This window comes from Acomys minous (genome assembly GCF_964271855.1).
Source record: "Acomys minous genome assembly, chromosome: 9".
Lineage (NCBI taxonomy): Eukaryota > Metazoa > Chordata > Mammalia > Rodentia > Muridae > Acomys > Acomys minous.
In genome coordinates, this window is record NC_140490.1 from 16,368,554 (window position 1) to 16,387,667 (window position 19,114).

The window sequence follows — 19,114 nt, forward strand, 5'->3', positions numbered from 1 at the left end:
TATTTTATAAAATGAACATGAGCTAATAAAATAGTTGATCATCCAAGGCAAGATGCTCCTGTGCCAAGTAGAGGTAGGAGAAAACTCCAGAAAATAAACTGCTTTAAGAAGTGGCTACTTCCTTTTAGAAATTTAGAAAACCATTATGGTTCCTCACTAGATGGGTAGACTGGCTGTAATGGCGAGTAGCTAGCCTATGTGTGTGGCTTTCTTCAATAAGGACGGGCACCACTCTTCAGCCATGGCAGTCTCCATGACCTTAACAGGCAGCAGATGATCCATGGGAGCCAAGAAGGCAGTTCAGTTCAAAACGACTCAGTAGCTGGTGTTGGTTTAAACTTCTGGAGTTTGAGCCCAAGTAGTTTTATTTTAGGCATATTTAAGCACAGCACAATTTGGTGAAAACTATTCTGGGATACTTGACACAATCCCACATATACAACAGGGTATGCATAAATCCCACTGAGGGAGGAAATAAGCTAAATATAGATGACAGGTTTTATAGATTGATTGAGAAAATCAAATTTACAATAGGGTCTGGTGCCAGAAAAGTCTCTGGCCACACAGAGAGTGCGACCGTCACCAGACTTATAAGCACATCCACTCCCAGCCTTCTGGGTGGGTAACAGATAATGCATTCCTTCCTTTGACTGAACAACCCTGTATACTTAGCATTTTAGGTTCCCCTAGTGGTTATCTATGAGCACAAGGACCTCTGTGCCTCCTACAGTTAGCCTCTATGGAGACGTTAAGGGAAATGGAAAAGATTCATTATAACAAGACAAATAAATCACAAAGCTGTTTATAAGAGAAAAATATCCAGAGAAGATATTTGTTTTTTGTGTGTCTGTGCACGTGTGTGTGCACATATATATTTGTATGGGTGCATATTAGTGTATAGGAACTTATGGATGTATGTGGAGGTTAGAGTATCTTTCTTTAGGAGCTGTTCATCTTTTTAGAAAATAAAAGACTTTCTTGTTTTTATTTGTTTATGTGTATGTATTTTTATGTAGTACATGTGTGCTTGGAGCCTCTGGAAGTGGAATTACAGAAGGTTGTACAAGTTACAACTTAGATGTAGATACAATTGCTATTAAAAAGTTTTAGCAATTACTAATGGTGATGGTTGCACCACTGCTTTTCTTTTCCCTTTCTTTCTAAGCCTGGGTCTTGCTATGTAGCCTAGGTTCCCATGTAACTCATTATACACCTTTGAATTTGTAATCCTTTTTCTTTACCTTCTCAAGTACCTTCTCAAACACCTAAGACTTAAACTTTTTATGACTTATCTCATTTTGTGTGTGTGAGAATTTTGTCTGTGTGTGTATATGGGGACCATATGTGTGCCTGGTGTCCAAGAGGATGGGAGAGGGTGTAGCATCCTCTGGCACTGGAATTCCAAATGGTTGTGACTATGTGAGTGCTAGGAACTGAACCTAGGTCCTCTTCCAAAGCAGCAAGTGATTTTAACCCATCTGAGACGTCTCCCCAGCCTCCCACCTTTTGTTTTTAAAGACTCTCATGACTTCCTACTGCTCAAATATCAGCTCCTCTTGCCCTTGCGCAGACTCTCAGAATAAGCTTGAAGTAGTTAGCCACAACCCAAGGTCCATTCCCCTTAAGCCTCTGGCCCTGTGGGTGCCCTTAGGTATCTGCAGAGGGTTAGAACACCCAGTCAGCACCACTGCGTGACTGTGTGTAATGTATTCCACACAGTGCCCCCCCTCCCACTCGGTACCTTGGATTATGCATGTTAATGGCATCTAAGTCTGAATCTGTTCTAGATCACCCTTCCTCATTTTACTCGGTTTCAGAAGCTTGCTCAGATGCTCTTCTGGAAGCTGAACTGAAGAACGCTGAACTTGTCTCCCACTTGGTCATGAGGAAGTGAGTGACATAGCAGGATTTTTGATTTTCAGTTGCTCGTTCAGGAGTCAGATCTGCTTTGCCGAGGATGGAGGTTGAAGAGTTTTCAAAGGCTGAGGACAGACCTGAGGACCCAGGTTTTCAAAATGAAGGCCAGTCCCTTGCCGAGAAGCCCAATTTTCCACTAGAAGGTCAGATTCCTGACCCAACTGTCCTCTGGGACATGCTTGAGAAGAAATTTCTGGAATACCAGCAGCTAACGCACAAAAACCTGGAAGAACGCCGGAAGAGCCTGCTGAGCCTTCTCCCGCTATTCCTAAAGGTCAGAGTCCCACATCCTATTTTATTTTTATTTGACACATAAGGGCTGTAGCTATTTGCGGGGTGTGGTGTGATGCTTTGATACACTCACTGGCCAGTGATTACAACTGGGTAGTTAGTAAACTGTGAGGTTCAGCTTTGGTTTCTAGTGATGTTGCACAGGAGTCGCGTTTCTAGCTATTTGGAAACACATGGCATTGTTAATGTGGGGGACCCTACTGCTCTTCGGGACCATAAGCCCATATGGTGCTGATAGTGCTTTGAGGACACTTGAGGGGCTGGCTAGAAATGAAGCTGGTTTGAATTTCAACACAACTGGTTTCTGATGAGCTCACAGAAGGCTTGCCTTAGTTTGTTCATGAACTGTCAGAAAGTGCCATAAACAACACGGCTTATAAGCAATATGAAAATCACATTTCTAAATTTTTTGGAAAAAAATGGGTAGATATGATAGTATCAGGAACTGGACAGTTGATGCTCCCGAGTGCATATAAAAGAGCCCTCCCTGAATTACTTTGGTTGCTGAAGGCAGAATGTCTAAACTTGAATTTTCATTTTGGGCCCAGGGGAAAATAAGGTGATCTAGAATGTTCTTTGAATGAAAGCACTGTACACATGTGAGTTTGAGTTGCTCCCTGAGGTCACTCCAGACTGGAGTAGCCTCTTTGTCAGTCAGAATAACAGGGAAGAAGTGAGGCTTGTGGATGTAAGGCTGGCTGTGGTTAGCGGTCATGCATGCTTACCTCAGTGACTCTTGAGAATGGCAGAAGAGTCACTAGCCCACGCAAGATTTTGGTTTCCATCTTGGTAACAGGAAGGCCTATGGGGAATCCGAAGAGTACGGAGTTCTAACAGGGGCTGACCTAAGGAGTGAGTCGGAAATCAAGGTCACCTCTAGGACCATAGGCTCTTCCCTGTGGTTGGGGCTCATGTTCCTTTTGCACAGGAAGAAGAATTCTCAGCTAGGCGAAGGTCAACAGTGTCTCAGTCCTGACCTAGAGTCACTCCTCCCCAGCTCTGCTCCCTCTCCCTCTTTTTGATATCACCTTGCTCTGTCTCGAACTAGCACTAACCGAACTATACAAAGATGGCCGCTGATTTACCAAGCTTTGACTTACAATGTTTCAGCTTCATGTGCAAAGTAACAGGTGGTCAGCCCAAATTGGATTTTGGATTTAAAATTCTGATCTCTGGGGCTGGTAGTGTCCGGTCTGATCCTTTCTCACTATGCTGGACTGAAGCTGTGAGTCCCAGTTCCTTGTCAGCCTAGGCACCACTGCCGAACAACCGATGTGGTGTAGGCTCAGTTGGCTAGCTGTGTTTGAGGCGTTTTCATCTACAGTGGGTTGGTTGGTATGCAAACCCACTGTAAATCTGGAGCAGAATAGAGACAAAAGGCACCTGAAGGAAAGCATGCACCAAGTTCAGACACCCAGAAGGGGGCAGAAGTAAGACATTCAGAGCAGTGTTGTGATGTCAACTGAACAGATGCTGTCATCGATGAGACCTAGACAACACTCACCAAGTTCTCACCTAACTCTGTGGACAGTAATAGGAGCTAAGTTAATGCCAACTCTTTAAGTGATGAAATAGAGGTCTGTAGATGTTGAGCAACGTGCCAAAGGTCATCCAGCTGTTAGCTGGGAGCAGACCTGAACTGGAAAGCCATCTGAAGGCACCATTGCTAACCACTGGGATCCCTTGCTCTGCACTTGAGTTTGTAGAGTGGGGCCATTTGCTTTCCTTTTTTTTTTTTTCCTGAGACAAGGTTTCTCTGTGTAGCCTTGGCTGTCCTAGACTCGCTTTGTAGACCAGGCTGGCCTCGGACTCACAGAGATCTGCCTGCCTCTGCCTCCCAAGGGCTGGGATTAAAGGTGTGTGCCACCACGCCCGGTGCTTTCCGTTTCCTTGGTTCATAATGACTCAAGATGCAATGCCTTTGCCTGGCCAGGCCCTTGCTTTTCTCTGGGCAACAAAATGATTGTTACTCCCTGTATACATGATGTGTGGGCAGCTGACTCCAGGGTGTTGAGAGAGGAAAGAGGAGTTATTGCACCACATAGAAGCAACACGGGGCTGGTGGCTTCCGCAGCACACAGAGCAAGATTGTCAGGACTGCCGTTCTTTGTGCAGAACTGTGGGCTTTCGATTCAAAGAACTTTCCTCATCACAGTGTCTCATGCTGGAAGGAGAAGCACACTCGGGGGAAAGCGTGGATGGGTTCTAGCTTCTGGCTGAGCTTGCTCCAGCAGATGGGAAGCACTCCAGGTCATGCAAAGACACTCTGTGGTAGCACATCTGAGCAGAGCTAATGCTGTAGGTCTCCTTGATGAAGACTCTTCTTAGAATGCGTGCTTTGAGGAAAGCAGGAAAGAAGGCAGAGGCGACCCAGAAGTAATTGTAAAATCCCTCAGTGTCTGCAACTGGAGGTACACTGAAGAACAGGGAGCTCTGTGGAGGAGGTAGACTAGGTGCAAAGTGAATAGTGCCACACTCCTCCATGTAAGAAAGGAGGTCTGTATTCCTTCTTTTTAAAAACATATTTCTTTTAACTTTTGAAATAATAATTACCCCATTTCTCCTATTCTGTGTCTCCCTGCATCCTCTTCCATATATTTTTCCTTGCTGCCTTTCAAATTCATGGCCTCTTTTTCATTAACTGTTGGTTTACACACACACACACACACACACACACACACACACACACACACACACTTTCTTTTTATCTCAGCAAAAGCTTTGGTATATTACTTTAAAAAATATAAACACACATGCATATTTCTAAATACACAAATATAACCTGTTCAGTCTGTATAATGCTACATCTCTGTATGTGTTTGCAGGGCTGACCACTTGGTATTGGGTAACTAGTTGGTCTGCCTGTTTCCGAGGATGACTATTTCTCCCGATCCTTTAGCTGTCATTCTTTGCGCGTGGCTGAGCCTCTTTGGATTTATTCTTGTCTATGTTAGTACATCTATTGCTGTGTCCTTGTTCATCTCACACTTGGTGAGTCACACGCTGGTGAGAGTTCATGAGTGTAGTTTCTGACATTACCAGAAGACACAGTCTTACAGCAAACTCCCCGATGCTCTGGCTCTTACAATTGATCTTCCCCTTCTTCCTCAATGGTCCCCGAGCCTCAGGTGGGGGAGTTGTATCATACATGTATTTGTAGGCCTGGGTTCCACAACGCTGCATTTACCACAACCACCTTCTTAAATCTAGGTGAGTTTTGGCAGCTTGGCTGAAGGATTAGGGAAGAAAAACATTTCTGGGCATAGGGCTCAGGAGACTCGTGGCTCCCTTTTGTCCCTTGGAATGCTGGGATAGATACTCATTTGTAGAGTACTGCAGCCAAGCAGTAGGAAGATTAGACAGTCTCAGGTAAAAAGCCATGTGGGCAGGGATATGTGCCCTCTCCCTCTCTTTCATCTCCCACCTCCGTGTGTGTGTGTGTGTGTGTGTGTGTGTGTGTGTGTGTGTGTGTGTGTGTGTGTGTGTATGTGTGTGTGTGTGTGTGTGTGTGTGTGTGTGTGTGTATTCACACATACTACGCTCACTCTTAAGCTAACTACTGATCCAATGGACTTCGTATCATTGGTATGTATCATTAAGTTTATTTCATTAATATGGTCTTTAAAGAGTAGAACTACTGGTAAGTGATGCCGAATATAACGGCAGGATTAATCAACAGTTATTTTCTAGTGTGATTTCCAGAGGGGACACAGAAAGTTGGCATCTCTCCTAGCTCACTCCAGAGTCTACTCTACTTTGCAGTGGAGATTGACCTTGGTTTATTTGCACCTTGGGGGGAACTGCAGCTTTGTTGTTTTAGTGGAAGTTTTGCTATGCCGCTTTCTTTCTTTCTTTCTTTCTTTCTTTCTTTCTTTCTTTCTTTCTTTCATTTATGAAGGAGGTTGCTTACAGTGCCACGCCAAACAGGAAGCCTCAGGAATGGCTGAGACTCAAAGGCAAACCTCCCAGTCCACAGTGAGAGCAATAATACCATGGCCAGGCAGAAAACCCAACCACACTTTTTTGTCCTGAGAGGCTGAGGTTTTCTCCCATCTCTTCAGGAGCCTTTGTCTTCGTTTATTTTCCTTTGGAGATCGTACAATCATTTTCTTGCTTGCACGAGAAGAGAAGGGACAGCCACGAGGCATGATGATGCAGCCTAGATAATGTTAGTAAATAAAAGTTTTGTTTTGTTTTTTTAAATATTGAGCAATATTCTCTCAGCAGGCAAGTCCCAGTTTGGAAAAAAAAATTAGGGCCTTTTGGAAGCTGCTTTAACTCTTTGGGGTCTCCATGGAACCATTCAGTGAATGATTGGCTCCGTGCATCAAACTGCACCCTGGCGGCCTCAAAGAGTTAAAGCTGCCTCGAGAAAGCGCCCATCACAGTCCCAGGAAGAAGCTGTGCCTTGGGAGCCCTGGCTCTGAGTACAATTACTGCTCAAGTCACAGTGGCCCTATTTGCTTTATTGTCGCGTGCCTCCAGGAGTCCCACTGCTCCCGAGACAATATCCATGCTCCAGAGTCAATGGCCTGAAAATTGGTCTTTGAAGGGCTTGGGAGTACAGGGAGGAGGTAAGGAGTTTATATGAAAGTTTGCACACCAGAGTTCATTCATGGTCCTGGGGAAGAAGGGACTGTGTCCTACCTCAGAAATTCCAAGATCAGAGGACTATTTTCCATCTAGAGGTTATGTGTCCAGGTGACTGCTGGCTTCCAGGTGGTAGCTGCCATGGTCATGGATATGAAAATGCTATTTGGTTGGGCTCCCTTTTGGGAGAAATAACTCAATCTTCTTCCTCTTTTTTCTGTTTTCCTTCTCTCCCTTCCTTCTTTTCTTCCTTTCTTTCTTTTTGACACAGTCTCATTATGCAGCCCAGGCTGGCCTTGAACTTGTGATCTTCTTGCCTCAGCGCCTAAGTGCTGGTACCACAGGTATGGACCACCATGCCTGTCTGAAACAACTTAACTCTTGAGGTTGCATCTTAACAGATTCTTTTGCTTAGTCCCTCCTTTACTTTCAGTCTTCTGGTTGCTATGACAAAAGGCCCTGACCAAAAGCAACATAGTGGAAGAGAGGGTATTTGACTCCTAATTCCAGGATTACCATTGAGGGGAAGTCAAGGCATGAGCTCAAATGATTTAGTCATGTCACATCTATTGTCAAGGCCAGAGAGAGATGAACACACTCATGCTGCCTGCCTGCTTGCAATTAGCTTTATCTTGTCTCATGTGGTTCAAGAATGGGGCCACCAGAAATGGGCTGAGTAGTCCCCACAGACATGCATCCAGGCCACCTTGATTAGAAAATGGTCCATTCAGGCTTTTTCCACAGGTGATTCAAGGTTGCGGCAAGTTGACATTTAAAACTAACTGTTACACTCCACTTTTTACAAAGTGTGTCCAAAAGAAGTGCCAACCTCAAAGGCTGCTATGAAGATCAGTGGAAATAAGACCATCATATTATGCCATCGTTATTGCTGTGCATTGTGGGTGTTGTAATAGTTTTCTCCGCTTGCCAAATATTTGTTGAAGACATACGATGTCCAATGGCCCTCAGCAGCTTTGATTTAGCAAAGCTCTAAAGCATTGTCATCTCTCCTCCCATTTACAATCCTTTGCCAGTTAGGTTGGCATGTATAGAAGAGAATATTTAAAATACAAAACAAAAAATGCAGCATTTAGCTCAAAATCTAGCATGGGACCCCTCTCACCCCCCAGTATATAAGAGATGGAGGGGCTTATTATAGTTCACAGGTCCAGAGTACAGCCTTATCATTGGGGTCATGACAGCAGGAATGTGAGGCAGCTCAGCACATTTCCAGTCAGGAGAGAGAGAGAGAGAGAGAGAGAGAGAGAGAGAGAGAGAGAGAGAGAGAGAGACAGAGACAGACAGAGAGAGAGACAGAGAGAGACAGAGAGAGAGACAGAGACAGAGAGAGTTGCTTCTCTTCTTCTTCTTCTTCTTCTTCTTCTTCTTCTTCTTCTTCTTCTTCTTCTTCTTCTTCTTCTTCTTCTTCTTCTTCTTCTTAAGTCTAGGTCTACTAAATGAGGAATGATGACTACACTTATGTGGGTCACCAACATTTAGCCCTGTGTAGAAAATTCCCCAAGACACGCACAGAGATGAGGTGCCATGATGGTTTCGGATCTTGCCAAGTGACAACCAAGACTGACCATCCCAGTGGATGATGGGTGGCCGTTTGGTTATACCTGGGACAGGAAGCTGAGCCTTTGGCTGGCTGGAGGCGGGCCAGGTGACTTCCACACATGGCTTGTTGCCCTACCTCTTTTAACTGGAGTCTGTTTGTTGCCTTTCAGGCCTGGGAACATTCTGTGGGCATCATCTGCTTTCGCAGTCTCCAAAGGCTGGCAGAAGATGTGTCTGACCAGCTTGCCCAAGAAATACAACAGGCACTTTCTGGAAAGCCGGCAGGTAAAAGAAGAGGTTCTGGAGTGCAGGCTGGAGAACAAAGTTGGTGGCAGACCCACCCTCCTCCCAAATCTCTCTGCTCTCTTCTGCAAGGAGAGTGGCATCGACCTGAGAAAGGCAGGGACATAGGAAGAGGCTGATCCTGTGACACTGGTCTGGTCAAAACACTGAGGCCGGAGAATGCACCTTTTCTTGGGGCACCTGAGTAGCATTCTTCCAGTCACATGAACTGGCCCTTTGGAGGCTGGTGTGCCACAGGCTCTGTGGAGTGACAGACAGAGGGAATTTCAGCTGGAAGGAAGTTTGAGCAGGCCATAGACTGCAGGGTATTCAGCAGTGTAAGGTGTTGGGTGATGCAGAACGTGGGGTGAAAAGTCTGGATTGTAGGCGTCCGCTTGTGGAGGGGCTAGTGATTACTATTGGCAATAGGGAACTTTGGATGACTATCATGGGTAATAAAAGCTGTCCCCTCCAGGGTTACTGATCTTGAAGAGAGGAATGTTTGAGGCATACCCAGGTAGCCTTGAGGTATAAAGGCAAGGAGGCCTGTGTTTGTAGCCGGACACAGACACATCTTCAGGGAAGAGGAGGCCCTGGATGCTGGGTGGATAGGATGTCTCACCAATCAGCTTTTGACATCTTGCAGAACAAGCCCGGGCTGCTGCTGGGCAGCTACTGCGGTGGAAGAGTGACACAAATCAGGACCGCTACCTGCTCCTAAAATCGGTGTACGTGCTCACAGGGACAGACTCGGTGAGTTCTAGGCCTCTCAGGTGTCCCCAGGGGCCCCTTATCTATGGGCAGAGAGAATTAAAGTCCAGCACAGGGTAACGGTCTGTCCCCTTCCATGGATTGTCTCATTGTATTCAACTCCTTTCTCCCTTCCTGATGTCACACATGGACTTCTGGGCCTGAGGTGCAGGCTTGGGCCTTGCCTTTTCAATGGACAAGCTGTGTGTAACCACAAGCGAATTACTTCCCTTCTGCCACTTGGTTGTGTTGTACTTCTGATTTTAGAAGCTGGGTCAGTCATTCCTCTCTTGTAGGATCAGTGTGAGAACACTTATAGCTGAATTTATCCACCACTCCATACCTGTAAGGGCCAGGCCAGGTGTGTCCCATGCGTGGACCAATTAGTCTTCCCAGGGAGCCTGAGCTGGATGTTAGAGATGCACGGAGAAGGCAGGCTTCCTGTGTGGAACTCCAGTCCATCACCCTCAGAGCACCTGCTCTGTCCTCCATGTTGCTTCCCAATTGGTCCCACTGGAATGAAGTTCCCCTGTTGGCTCTTGTCCTAAGTGTACCACGCCCCGTGCTGGTCCTCTCCTGATGGAACTGGGAAGTCCCAGGCTTCCTCTTGAGTGGTTGGAGGATGAGAGGATAGTTTTATCTCAGGAACCCTAGCGGTTGTGATCAGCAGCAGAAACGGCCAGAGACCCTTGCAAGACAGGCCAAGAGAGGCACAGAGTGAGCATCTGTATGTAGGGACTGTGGCAAGAGACGTGTAGGGCACGGCAGGCCTCAGCATGAAGTGTTAGGTAGGTGTTTGGATGTCCGTGTGGAGCTGGGCTGGTATAACCTGTCATGGAGGTCTGAGGCAGGATTACAGCCTCACCATAGATGCTAACTGTAGGGGAAACCACCCTTGAGGGGCGGCCCATCTGCAGTCTATGTCCACAAAGGCAGACAGCCCTGAAGCAGTGAGGGAAGTTAAGAGCTGTCTGTTGAGGAAGACATGGACAAATGTCCGAGGAAATCAAGAAAAACAAAACAAAACAAAACAAAACAAAACAAAACCAGGGCCCCAATGAGGGGAGGGAGGGCATCACCTTTCAAAGAAGCAGTCACTCTAGGTGGGTCCCCTAATCGCCTGCATTCCCCAATGGAGAGACATGGAACTCGGAGAGGAAAAGCTCTTCCACAGCTCCACAGACGTGGGGCTCCATGCATGTCAGAGTTCCCTCTGCGGTGGGTGACCTGTGATCTTCCCTTGCAGGAGACGCTGGGCAGAGTGGTGGAGTCAGGCCTTCCGGCCCTGCTCCTCCAGTGCCTGTATCTCTTCTTTGCTTTTCCTGTGGAGAAGGATGTACCATTGGAGAGCGATGTTCAGGGGCAGAGGCTATTCGTACAGGTGAGCGAGCAGGGCCCTGGCCTCCCCTTGCCCTGAGCTTGCTTTGCAAGGGCCAGGCTCTCAGCTGCTCCTGAGAGTTTTTTTTTCCCCTCAGCCTTAGTTCCCACGAGCCTTGTCCTCTCCAGGCACAGCTCTCCCTGTGTCTCCACTCTGTCACACCTAGGTGGCTGCAAGATGACTTTTTTGTCACCTTGTTCTCTTCAGCATACCTATGTGCCAACATCCACATTCCCCAGTGCTCTCTGTGAAGAATGGGGCCCTCCCCCAACTTGTCTTCCCTCCTTCCCCCAGCCCCCTCCCCCCTCCCTTCCACCTCCTCCCTGACATCTGGAAGCGCCTTTCTTTGCACCTTGCCCCTCAGACCTACTTGCAAAATAGGAGCCAGCGTTTTTTCCAAACACCAGTCACATGGCGCTTGATACATTAAGTCTGAGAAGTCAACCACCAGGTGATGTCATTCATCACTATGTAAGCATCAGAGTACAGGGGCACAGGCCTAGACGGTCAGGGAGGTCAACCGGTGCCACCTCTTGGTATGCTCAGGAGGTATATGACTTACAGGAAGTTGTGTTTGTAAGTAGGAACAGGATGCTTCTTTGTTAGTTTGCAGCGTGGACAGTGCTGGCTGCAGATAGAGGACGTTCATGCACTCTATCTGCTCCCTTCTCCTGAGGTATGACTGTCAAGGCAGCAGAGAAGCAGGGAGCAAGCTGCCATAGGGGAGCCCTCCCTAAGCAGAGCCTCCTTGTTCTGTATTCCTCCCAGATGTTGCTGAACATTTGCAGCGAGTCTCAGGGTCTGGAGGGACTTCTCTCAGGAAGCGAGCTCCAGTCTCTACTGATCGCTACCACCTGTCTGCGGGAACACAGCTGCTTCTCCTGGAAAGAGGCTGCCTTCTGTGTGCTGCGGGCTATCTCCAAGGCGCAGAGCCCCAGCATCATCCAATATCTGCGATGTAGGTTCCAGGAGACCAGGTGTGGGCTGTGGGTCACTCAAGGGGTTCCCTTTAGCTCGGAGCAAAGCTCGAGGGCCGGCCCCCCCCCCCCCCGCCCCCCGGCTCTGTGAGCATCAGCGCAGATTACTGGAAAGAAGAGCCGAGCGGACAACCTACCCAGTACAAGACCCGACCTTTGTGATGATCCGTTTGTGAAAATATGATGCTTCAGTGCAAGAGGCGGGAAAGGGGACCCGTTTACAAAGTGCGTACCCCGCCCCCCCACAGACAGCAGGCGGGGCCTGCATGCTCATTACGTCCTTAGCCTCTTGGAAATAGATGTTGGCATGGGCAAAGTGGAGCTCAAGAGTGGGAGAAGAACTTGTCAAACTGGTTTTAAGCATGGAGATGTCTGACTCCTGCACCTTGGTGCCTGTGTTGGGGAATAGTGTCTGAGGCGAAGGCTGGAGACTCTGGAACCACAGGCAGGGCTGTGAATTCCAGCTCTCCTGAGTGATCTCAGGTCCGTAACCATGGGCGAAGATGGGGGTGGGGGAGATACCCCGTTTGTCTCAGCTGTAAGACAGGCTGAATGATAGCGTTGGATAATTTTTCAGGGGGTGCTGACCCACATGCAGTGCCTGGACAGCACTTGGTACCTGGCCTCAGCACGGCATTCGTCCCTCGGCTTTTATTAGAGATGAAATGTTTCCTGAGTCAATTCCAATAGCCATCTCAGGGGCCCTCCTTAGCATTCACTGCCACTGCAGGACCCAGATAAGCTCCAGAGACCTCTGAGGCTGCCCAGCTCTAAAAGGGCACGTTAAGGAAGGCTTGCCTTCATCTCTGCTCGCCTCCCACCCCTCCCCCCAGCATAGTCTCAGCTCTCCCAGTTGAGCATGGCAGCCTGTCTTGGAACACAACGTTTCCCTTTTTTGGGTTGATCCCAAAGAATGGGGGCTTTGGAAACAAGCTGGGTTTCTGAGCTGCTGAATATCAGAAGCTGCATGTTCACAGACCCGTGCCCTGTGATGCCGTCCTCTCTGTAGTAAGGAACTTGGGCTGGTGAGAATTGAGAAAGCCTCCCCAGCCTCTTTTTCTTACTGTAAACCAGGCCTTGGAGGAGATGCCATGGGGTTCAAAGCCTCTTGAGAGTTCAGCCTGTGCTTATGGTTGAAGCTGAGTTGCTCTGTGAGTGACATTTCAGTGTCCTTCCCCATCCCCCTAGCTAGAGTCTGAGGGGCTAGGGAAAGGCTGCAGACACAGACCTCAGGGGTCTCTGCCTGTTGTCCTCTGTTGCCCAAGCCGAGGCCTCAGAAAGCTTCCTCCCACGCGGCGCTATGTCCAGAGGCTTCTCACAGACGTGGGTAATTTCTATAGGCCTGGGGGGCTAGCAGGAGCTGCAGAAGGAGGCTGGCCTGCCAGTTTCCACTACATCAGCAGCTACTCTTGGGTCTTCCCTTGCCAAACAAAGGTCTGCCTCAGGCTCTTCTGAGTCCTTACAGCTGAGGACTGTATCCTCATCCTGCATCTGATCCTGCATCCTCTCAGTTCTACATTTGCCACTTTCCTGCCACTTAGAAGAGTCCCCACTCCACGCAAATGCCAGCCTGAGGGCATCCTTCTCTCATATCTTCTTGTCACTTCCCACCACTCCAGGTGACCAACAAAATCAGTGGTGGGCTTTTCACATGTAGACCTCATCTTCTCCTCCTGCCTCCCCCCCTCCCCCCAGTTCACACCTCTGCTTGAATGCCCTGGCTTCTCTTGAGTTTCTGGAACATCCCCTCTACTGCCTTCCACCTCCTTGTGCATCCACTGCTCTTTCCCAGGACTTCTCATTCAGCTGATTTTTTTGCTTGGCTTTCCATGGTTGGCTCCATGTTGCTTTTTAAGGCGCAGGGCTCACTATCTAAGAACCTGAAGTCTCTCTTCCACTCCTGGTGTCAGTTGTATTCAGGGCAGCGCTTCCCACAGGGAGCCTTTTCTTGAATCCTAGAGCCTGCAGAGAACATCCCAACTTATTCTCATCCAAGTCTGGCTGTCCAAGCTGAAATGGAGGTAGACAGCGAGGAGAGGGGGCAGCCGCCGCCAAATCTTTGGCTCCCTGGCTCAGCAGGACTGTGTTTCCCTCCCACAGCGGCAGACTGTGTCCGGCTCTCAGTTCAGAACCTCTCCAAGTTGGCGGATACTCTCCCCGCAGCTGAGGTGAGCGAGGCCGTGAACCTCATCCTGAACTTTGTGAGGGACTCCTATGCCATCTCCTCTGCGCTGCTCCTGGAGTTTGAGAACGGGGAGGGCTACCCTCTGCTCCTCAAGGTACTGCTGCGGTAAGTGGCTGGGGCTGAGGAGACAGGGAGAGAAACGTGGCCACTCAAGCTGTGGTGCTCAGCATCACCTTGCTGCTTTGGGGAAAAGGCAAACAGCAAGCGTGTTTAAGCATGTCTTGTGGAATTCAGGGCTCCTAAGAGCATGGCTAGAAAGACCCTTCCTCCTGGCAGCAGGACCTCAACATGCAGATAGACGTGGGGACCACTTCTGTAGGGAATCAGTGAGGGGGACACAATGGCACACACTGTGCGAATGTTGCCGGCCTGACTTCTACCTCTTCAAGCACACGTGCCTCTCTCAGAAACTTTCTGGGGTCGGCCGCAATCTACCCCACCTCAGCGAGTGGAGGGCTGTGTGAGAACCCTGCCCTACCCTCAGCTCTCCACCGCTGTCAGAACTGGTGGGTAACTACCCAATAAAGAAAGCTGTCTGTTGGATGCATCTGCTCCACAAACCCACCAGAAGGGCTAAGTGCAGTCGACCAGAGGGATGCCAGCTTGAGAACGCACTTGAGTGAGTTTCCATCCTTTTGCCACCTCGCTAGACCTCCCTGCTGCTTGTTTCTGAGATCAACTCTCAGGTGAAGGTCTTCTCTCCCAGACCCCATGAACTGTGAGGGAGACGCTGCATCTGGGGCTACCTTTTCCCACTCTGGCTTATTGTACTCGGGGGGGGGGGGTGCCTAGGTATTAGCATGAACACTGGGTGGGACTAAAAAGAATCCTTTTGTGAATCAAACTCTTCCACTGAAGTTGGGGAAGCTGTGTCAGGGCAAAGTCTGTGCACGTGCCTTTGGACTTAGCTCGGCTTCCCAAAGGACCTTAGCGAGGTCTTTTACAGACTTCATAACAGAAACACGCTTCAGATGCACTGGAGGTGATTTGGATGAGAGAAGCTGAAGGCTCTCAGTATATAGTCTCCATCTCTACAAGGCTTTGCTAAGGAAAAGACGTCCTTCAAAAGGATGCTAAGAATAAGTACTTCTTTGGGTATACTGCCCCAGTAAGCAGCCTGGTTAGTGGCCAGATGGCTGTGGCCACTGTGGTGTCCTGGACAGCATTTTCTACATGTTCCTTCTGTTCAGTGGATGGGCAGCTTTTCCTAGGCTCCTTATAGAAGATGGAAGATATGAGAGGTGGCTGCTTAGCTCACTGTCTTCCCAACTTGCCCTCCCAGGAGCCATGCTTCATGTGCTCCTGGTCTGGAAAGGGCAGAACTGGACATCTCTCCAGGGGCCCTCCTGGCCCAGAAACAGAGAAATGTACCTCTGGACCACTGTCAGATAAACACGAATGCCATCAGCTATAGGCTGGGCATGAGGAAGACTTCACAAATCCACATTTCCAATGCTGTCTGCTTTTCTTTTTCCTCCTTGGAAATATCAAGCCTTCTATTCTGAAGGCGCCCTCAGCTCCGTGAGCCCCTTAGGTTCATGCCTTTTGGGAATCCAGCCAAAGAAAGCAGCCTTTCTCTAAATAGGCTGTGGTCTCACACAGGTTCCTCTGTATAGCAGTTTCAGCTTACTCACAGAGAGTATGTTCTGAAAAGCTCCAGTGAACATCTGCAGCAATGGATCTTATGGAACTCGACACATACTTGTTTCTTCCTATACATACATACATACATACATACATACATACATACATACTGGTAACCAAGTTGAATTTGTAGAATGCGCACAGTAACATGCTAACAGCAATAGTTAATAGCAAAATAAAATATTTATAAGTAGCCGCATTATAACAAATTAATTTAAAGCATGATTTTAAAAAAAATTTCTACAATTATTAGTTGATTTCTGTGTGTGTGCACTTTGAAATTTTATTTTGTTTTATTTAGATAAGGTCTCATGTAATTCTCATAGCTCAGGCTGGAATCAAGATCTTGAATTTCTGATCCTCCTGCCTTCACCTTCTGAATTCTGGGATTATAGCCAAACATACCACAGCTGGCCTTATACAGTACTATGGATCAAAACTAGGGCACTTTGAATGCTAGACAAGCACTCTATCAGCCAACCTATACCCCAGTTCCAGTTGATGTTTTGAGGACTCAGTTGGCAGATGGCAATGGAAACTATAGAGGACAAAGCACAGTAAGAGGCAACTTAAGGGGGCCAAAGAGATGGTTCAGTGGTTAGGAACCCTTGCTGCTCTTGTGGAAGACCAGTTTCAGTTACAAACACCCACAAGGTAACTTATAACCATCAGTAACTCTAGTTTCAGGGGACCCGGCGTCCTCTTCTGGCCTCTGCAGGCACACACAGTGCACATATATCCATGCAGCCGAAACACTCATACACATACGATAAAAAATAAATAAATCTCATTGCACTTCTCTACGTGGAAGGCTGGAGTTTGCCAATGGAGTGCTGTTTACCCAGGGTACTCTCCCCGCTTTTGGTGCTGCAGCCTCCCTGAATAGAGAGACTTTCTGGTCTCTCTGAGGGGGCACTGCATGCAAATGTAGCTGCCCCATCCAGGAGCTGACCCTGTTTCCCCACCCTGACTCCCCTTCCTACAGGTACGATGGGCTGACCCAGGGTGAGGTGGACCCCCAGCTCCAGGAGCTCATCGAGCTGGTGATGTGGCTGACAACTTGTGGGAGGTCAGAACTGAAGGTGTTTGACAGCGTCACGTATCCTCAGCTTGAAGGCTTCAAGTTCCATCATGAGGCTTCGGGTGGGTCCTCACTGTGTCTCCAGGTAACTGGAGAGTCCGGTAGGATGTGTCCCGAGAAGGCTATGCAGCTGTCCGATTCCTTTTGCACCTGTCAATCACGCTGCATGGTCTGAGGCTTTCTGTGACCTTCAGAGATAACCTAGGCTCATGGATATTAAATCTCTCCTTAATCTACTTTCCACCTGGGCAATCTCAACTTTGTACAAAGAGGTTTATTGTTTGTGGCAAGTGGAGGAAATATTCCTTAGCAGAGGCAAAGCCCCCATCAAGTAAGGGAGGCAACTTCTAGAATTCCACCCCTATGCTCGGTGACCCACCCTGTACCCTTTGCTTGTACAGTGGGGACTGATGACCCTGAGTCAGCCACCCAGGCTCAGAGTCACTGGCTTCTCTTCCCAGGATGCTGAGCATGAGTTGATGATGCCAGTAAGCACACGGGTGCTTTCTGAGCGGCAGGGGCTCTGCCCCCTACTGGGTGCTGGTGTGAACAACTAGTGTCAGCTCTCTAAAACCCCTCTGCAAAGATTGCCAGGCATCAAACCACAGGCTGCTGGATGGAAGTGCTGGCACATGTCTGACCTCTAGTGGGTCTGTCAGGAAACCCTGCATGGACGTCCTGCTGAGGGAATTGGGAAGGATAAGTGTGAGATGTCTAGGTTGAGAGGGAAGGGAAGAGTTTAATAGTACAAAATACTGATGGGGAAGAAACAGTGATCTGAAACAGCTGGGTAGGTCTGGAGGTGCAAGCTGGGGCAGGCTATGAGGGGAGGCAGGAGCTGGTAACTTTGCAAGCACCAGGTGGAGAAGAGTCTTGGGTGGGATACAAGCAGACAAGGAGGGTCAGAAATGGTTGACAGGGAAAAGCCTCTGAGTTTGTACAAATTCAAGGTTAGAAAGGGGGCTTTGGACCAGGTATCCTGCAGTGAGAAAGAATAAGTGAGAGAGAAAGGTCAAGTGTGTAGGGAAGGTGCATCCGTTCACCTGTCTAGAAGGCAACCTGACCTTGCACAGTCATCTCCAGCATTGTTTGATCCTAGTTGATGGAAACTAGATCTCCTAGCCTGGCTTTGCTCAGTGCAAATACAGTGTGGACCAATGATTTTAAATAGGAAGAAACTGGTTGGCTTACTTCTGATCCCATAGTTTTATCTTCTTCAGTAGATTCCAAGTATGCTACCTTAATGTGAGGCTGTAGACAAGGCAGCTAATGAGACTCTTACTTCTTTTTTTTCTTTAATATATTTTATTAATTTATTCATATTACATCTCAATTGTTATCCCATCCCTTGTATCCTCCCATTCCTCCCTCCCTCCCATTTTCCCCTTACTCCCCTCCCCTATGACTGTGACCCTCCTCCCCTTGTATATGCTCATAGGGTATCAAGTCTCTTCTTGGTAGCCTGCTATCCTTTCTCTGAATGCCACCAGACCTTCCCATCCAGGGAATGGGGTCAAATATGGGTCACCAGAGTTTGCATGAAAGTCAGACCCCATTCTCCACTCAACGGTGGAGAATGTTCTGTCCATTGGCTAGATCTGGGTAGGGATTTGAAGTTTACTGCACGTATTGCCCTTGGCTGGAGCCATAGTTTGAGCAGGACCCCTGGGACTCTTGCTTCTTTTAACACTGCCCCTTGGAAATCCTGTGTGTCTCAGAGGCCTGTTTTGGCTCAGAGTGGCCATAGATGGTACCCTGTTAGCTAGCCTATCTTTGGAATACAGATGCGGCCCTTTCTCCACCACAATGGCTAGAGTGCTTAGATTTCCTACACATGTACTCACAGGAACTTTAAAAAAAAAAAAAGAGAGAGAAACTTCAAGTGCTATGTCCTGATGAGAACTCAAGCATGCATTCCTAGGCAGGCAAGGTGCTAACTTGCAGATTTTGTTTTGTTTTTGTTTTTGTTTTTGTTTTTAAATCTCCAGGTGTGACTGTGAAGAATCTCCAGGCCTTCCAGGTCCTGCAGAATGTTTTCCACAGAGCCAGTGACTCTGTCCTTTGTAGTCAAGTGCTTTCGGCCATCAAGACCATGTGGGCCTGGAACCCTCGAAATTTCTTCCTGTTGGAGTGGACCCTGCAGCCCATCTCACAGTTTGTCGAGGTCATGCCCCTGAAGCCGGCCTCAGTGCAGGCACACTTTTTCCAGCTGCTGGAGACTCTGGTGTTCCAGCTTCTCTATGTGCCTCATGAGATCCTCGCTAAAGTGCAGCGTCTGATCAAGGAGAGCCCCGAGCTGTCCTGCACCCTTGTGGCCTTGGGGAGCATCCTCAGGATCACGGCCAGTGACCGGCTCTTCACAGACATCTTCCGGGACTCAGGACTTCTGGGTCTGCTGCTGGCCCAGCTACGGAAACAGGCCAAGATCATGAGGAAGTCAGGTGCATCTTCAGAGGGAT

At 48.3% G+C, this 19,114-nt stretch overlaps 1 protein-coding gene across 2 annotated transcripts in view; it reads left to right on the top strand.

Annotated features, from left to right (window-relative positions):
• WDFY4 (WDFY family member 4) overlaps positions 1 to 19,114 on the top strand; it is a 227,691-nt gene that overhangs the window by 17,571 nt on the left and 191,006 nt on the right. For both annotated transcript variants that reach the window (XM_084793895.1, XM_084793896.1), the window contains 8 exons: positions 1,923 to 2,191; positions 8,529 to 8,643; positions 9,287 to 9,393; positions 10,637 to 10,771; positions 11,537 to 11,726; positions 13,846 to 14,035; positions 16,560 to 16,717; positions 18,644 to 19,096. In XM_084793895.1, the coding sequence (XP_084650021.1) occupies positions 1,958 to 2,191; positions 8,529 to 8,643; positions 9,287 to 9,393; positions 10,637 to 10,771; positions 11,537 to 11,726; positions 13,846 to 14,035; positions 16,560 to 16,717; positions 18,644 to 19,096 (1,582 nt within the window). In that variant the 5' untranslated portion in view covers positions 1,923 to 1,957. The remainder of the gene's footprint in view (positions 1 to 1,922; positions 2,192 to 8,528; positions 8,644 to 9,286; positions 9,394 to 10,636; positions 10,772 to 11,536; positions 11,727 to 13,845; positions 14,036 to 16,559; positions 16,718 to 18,643; positions 19,097 to 19,114) is intronic.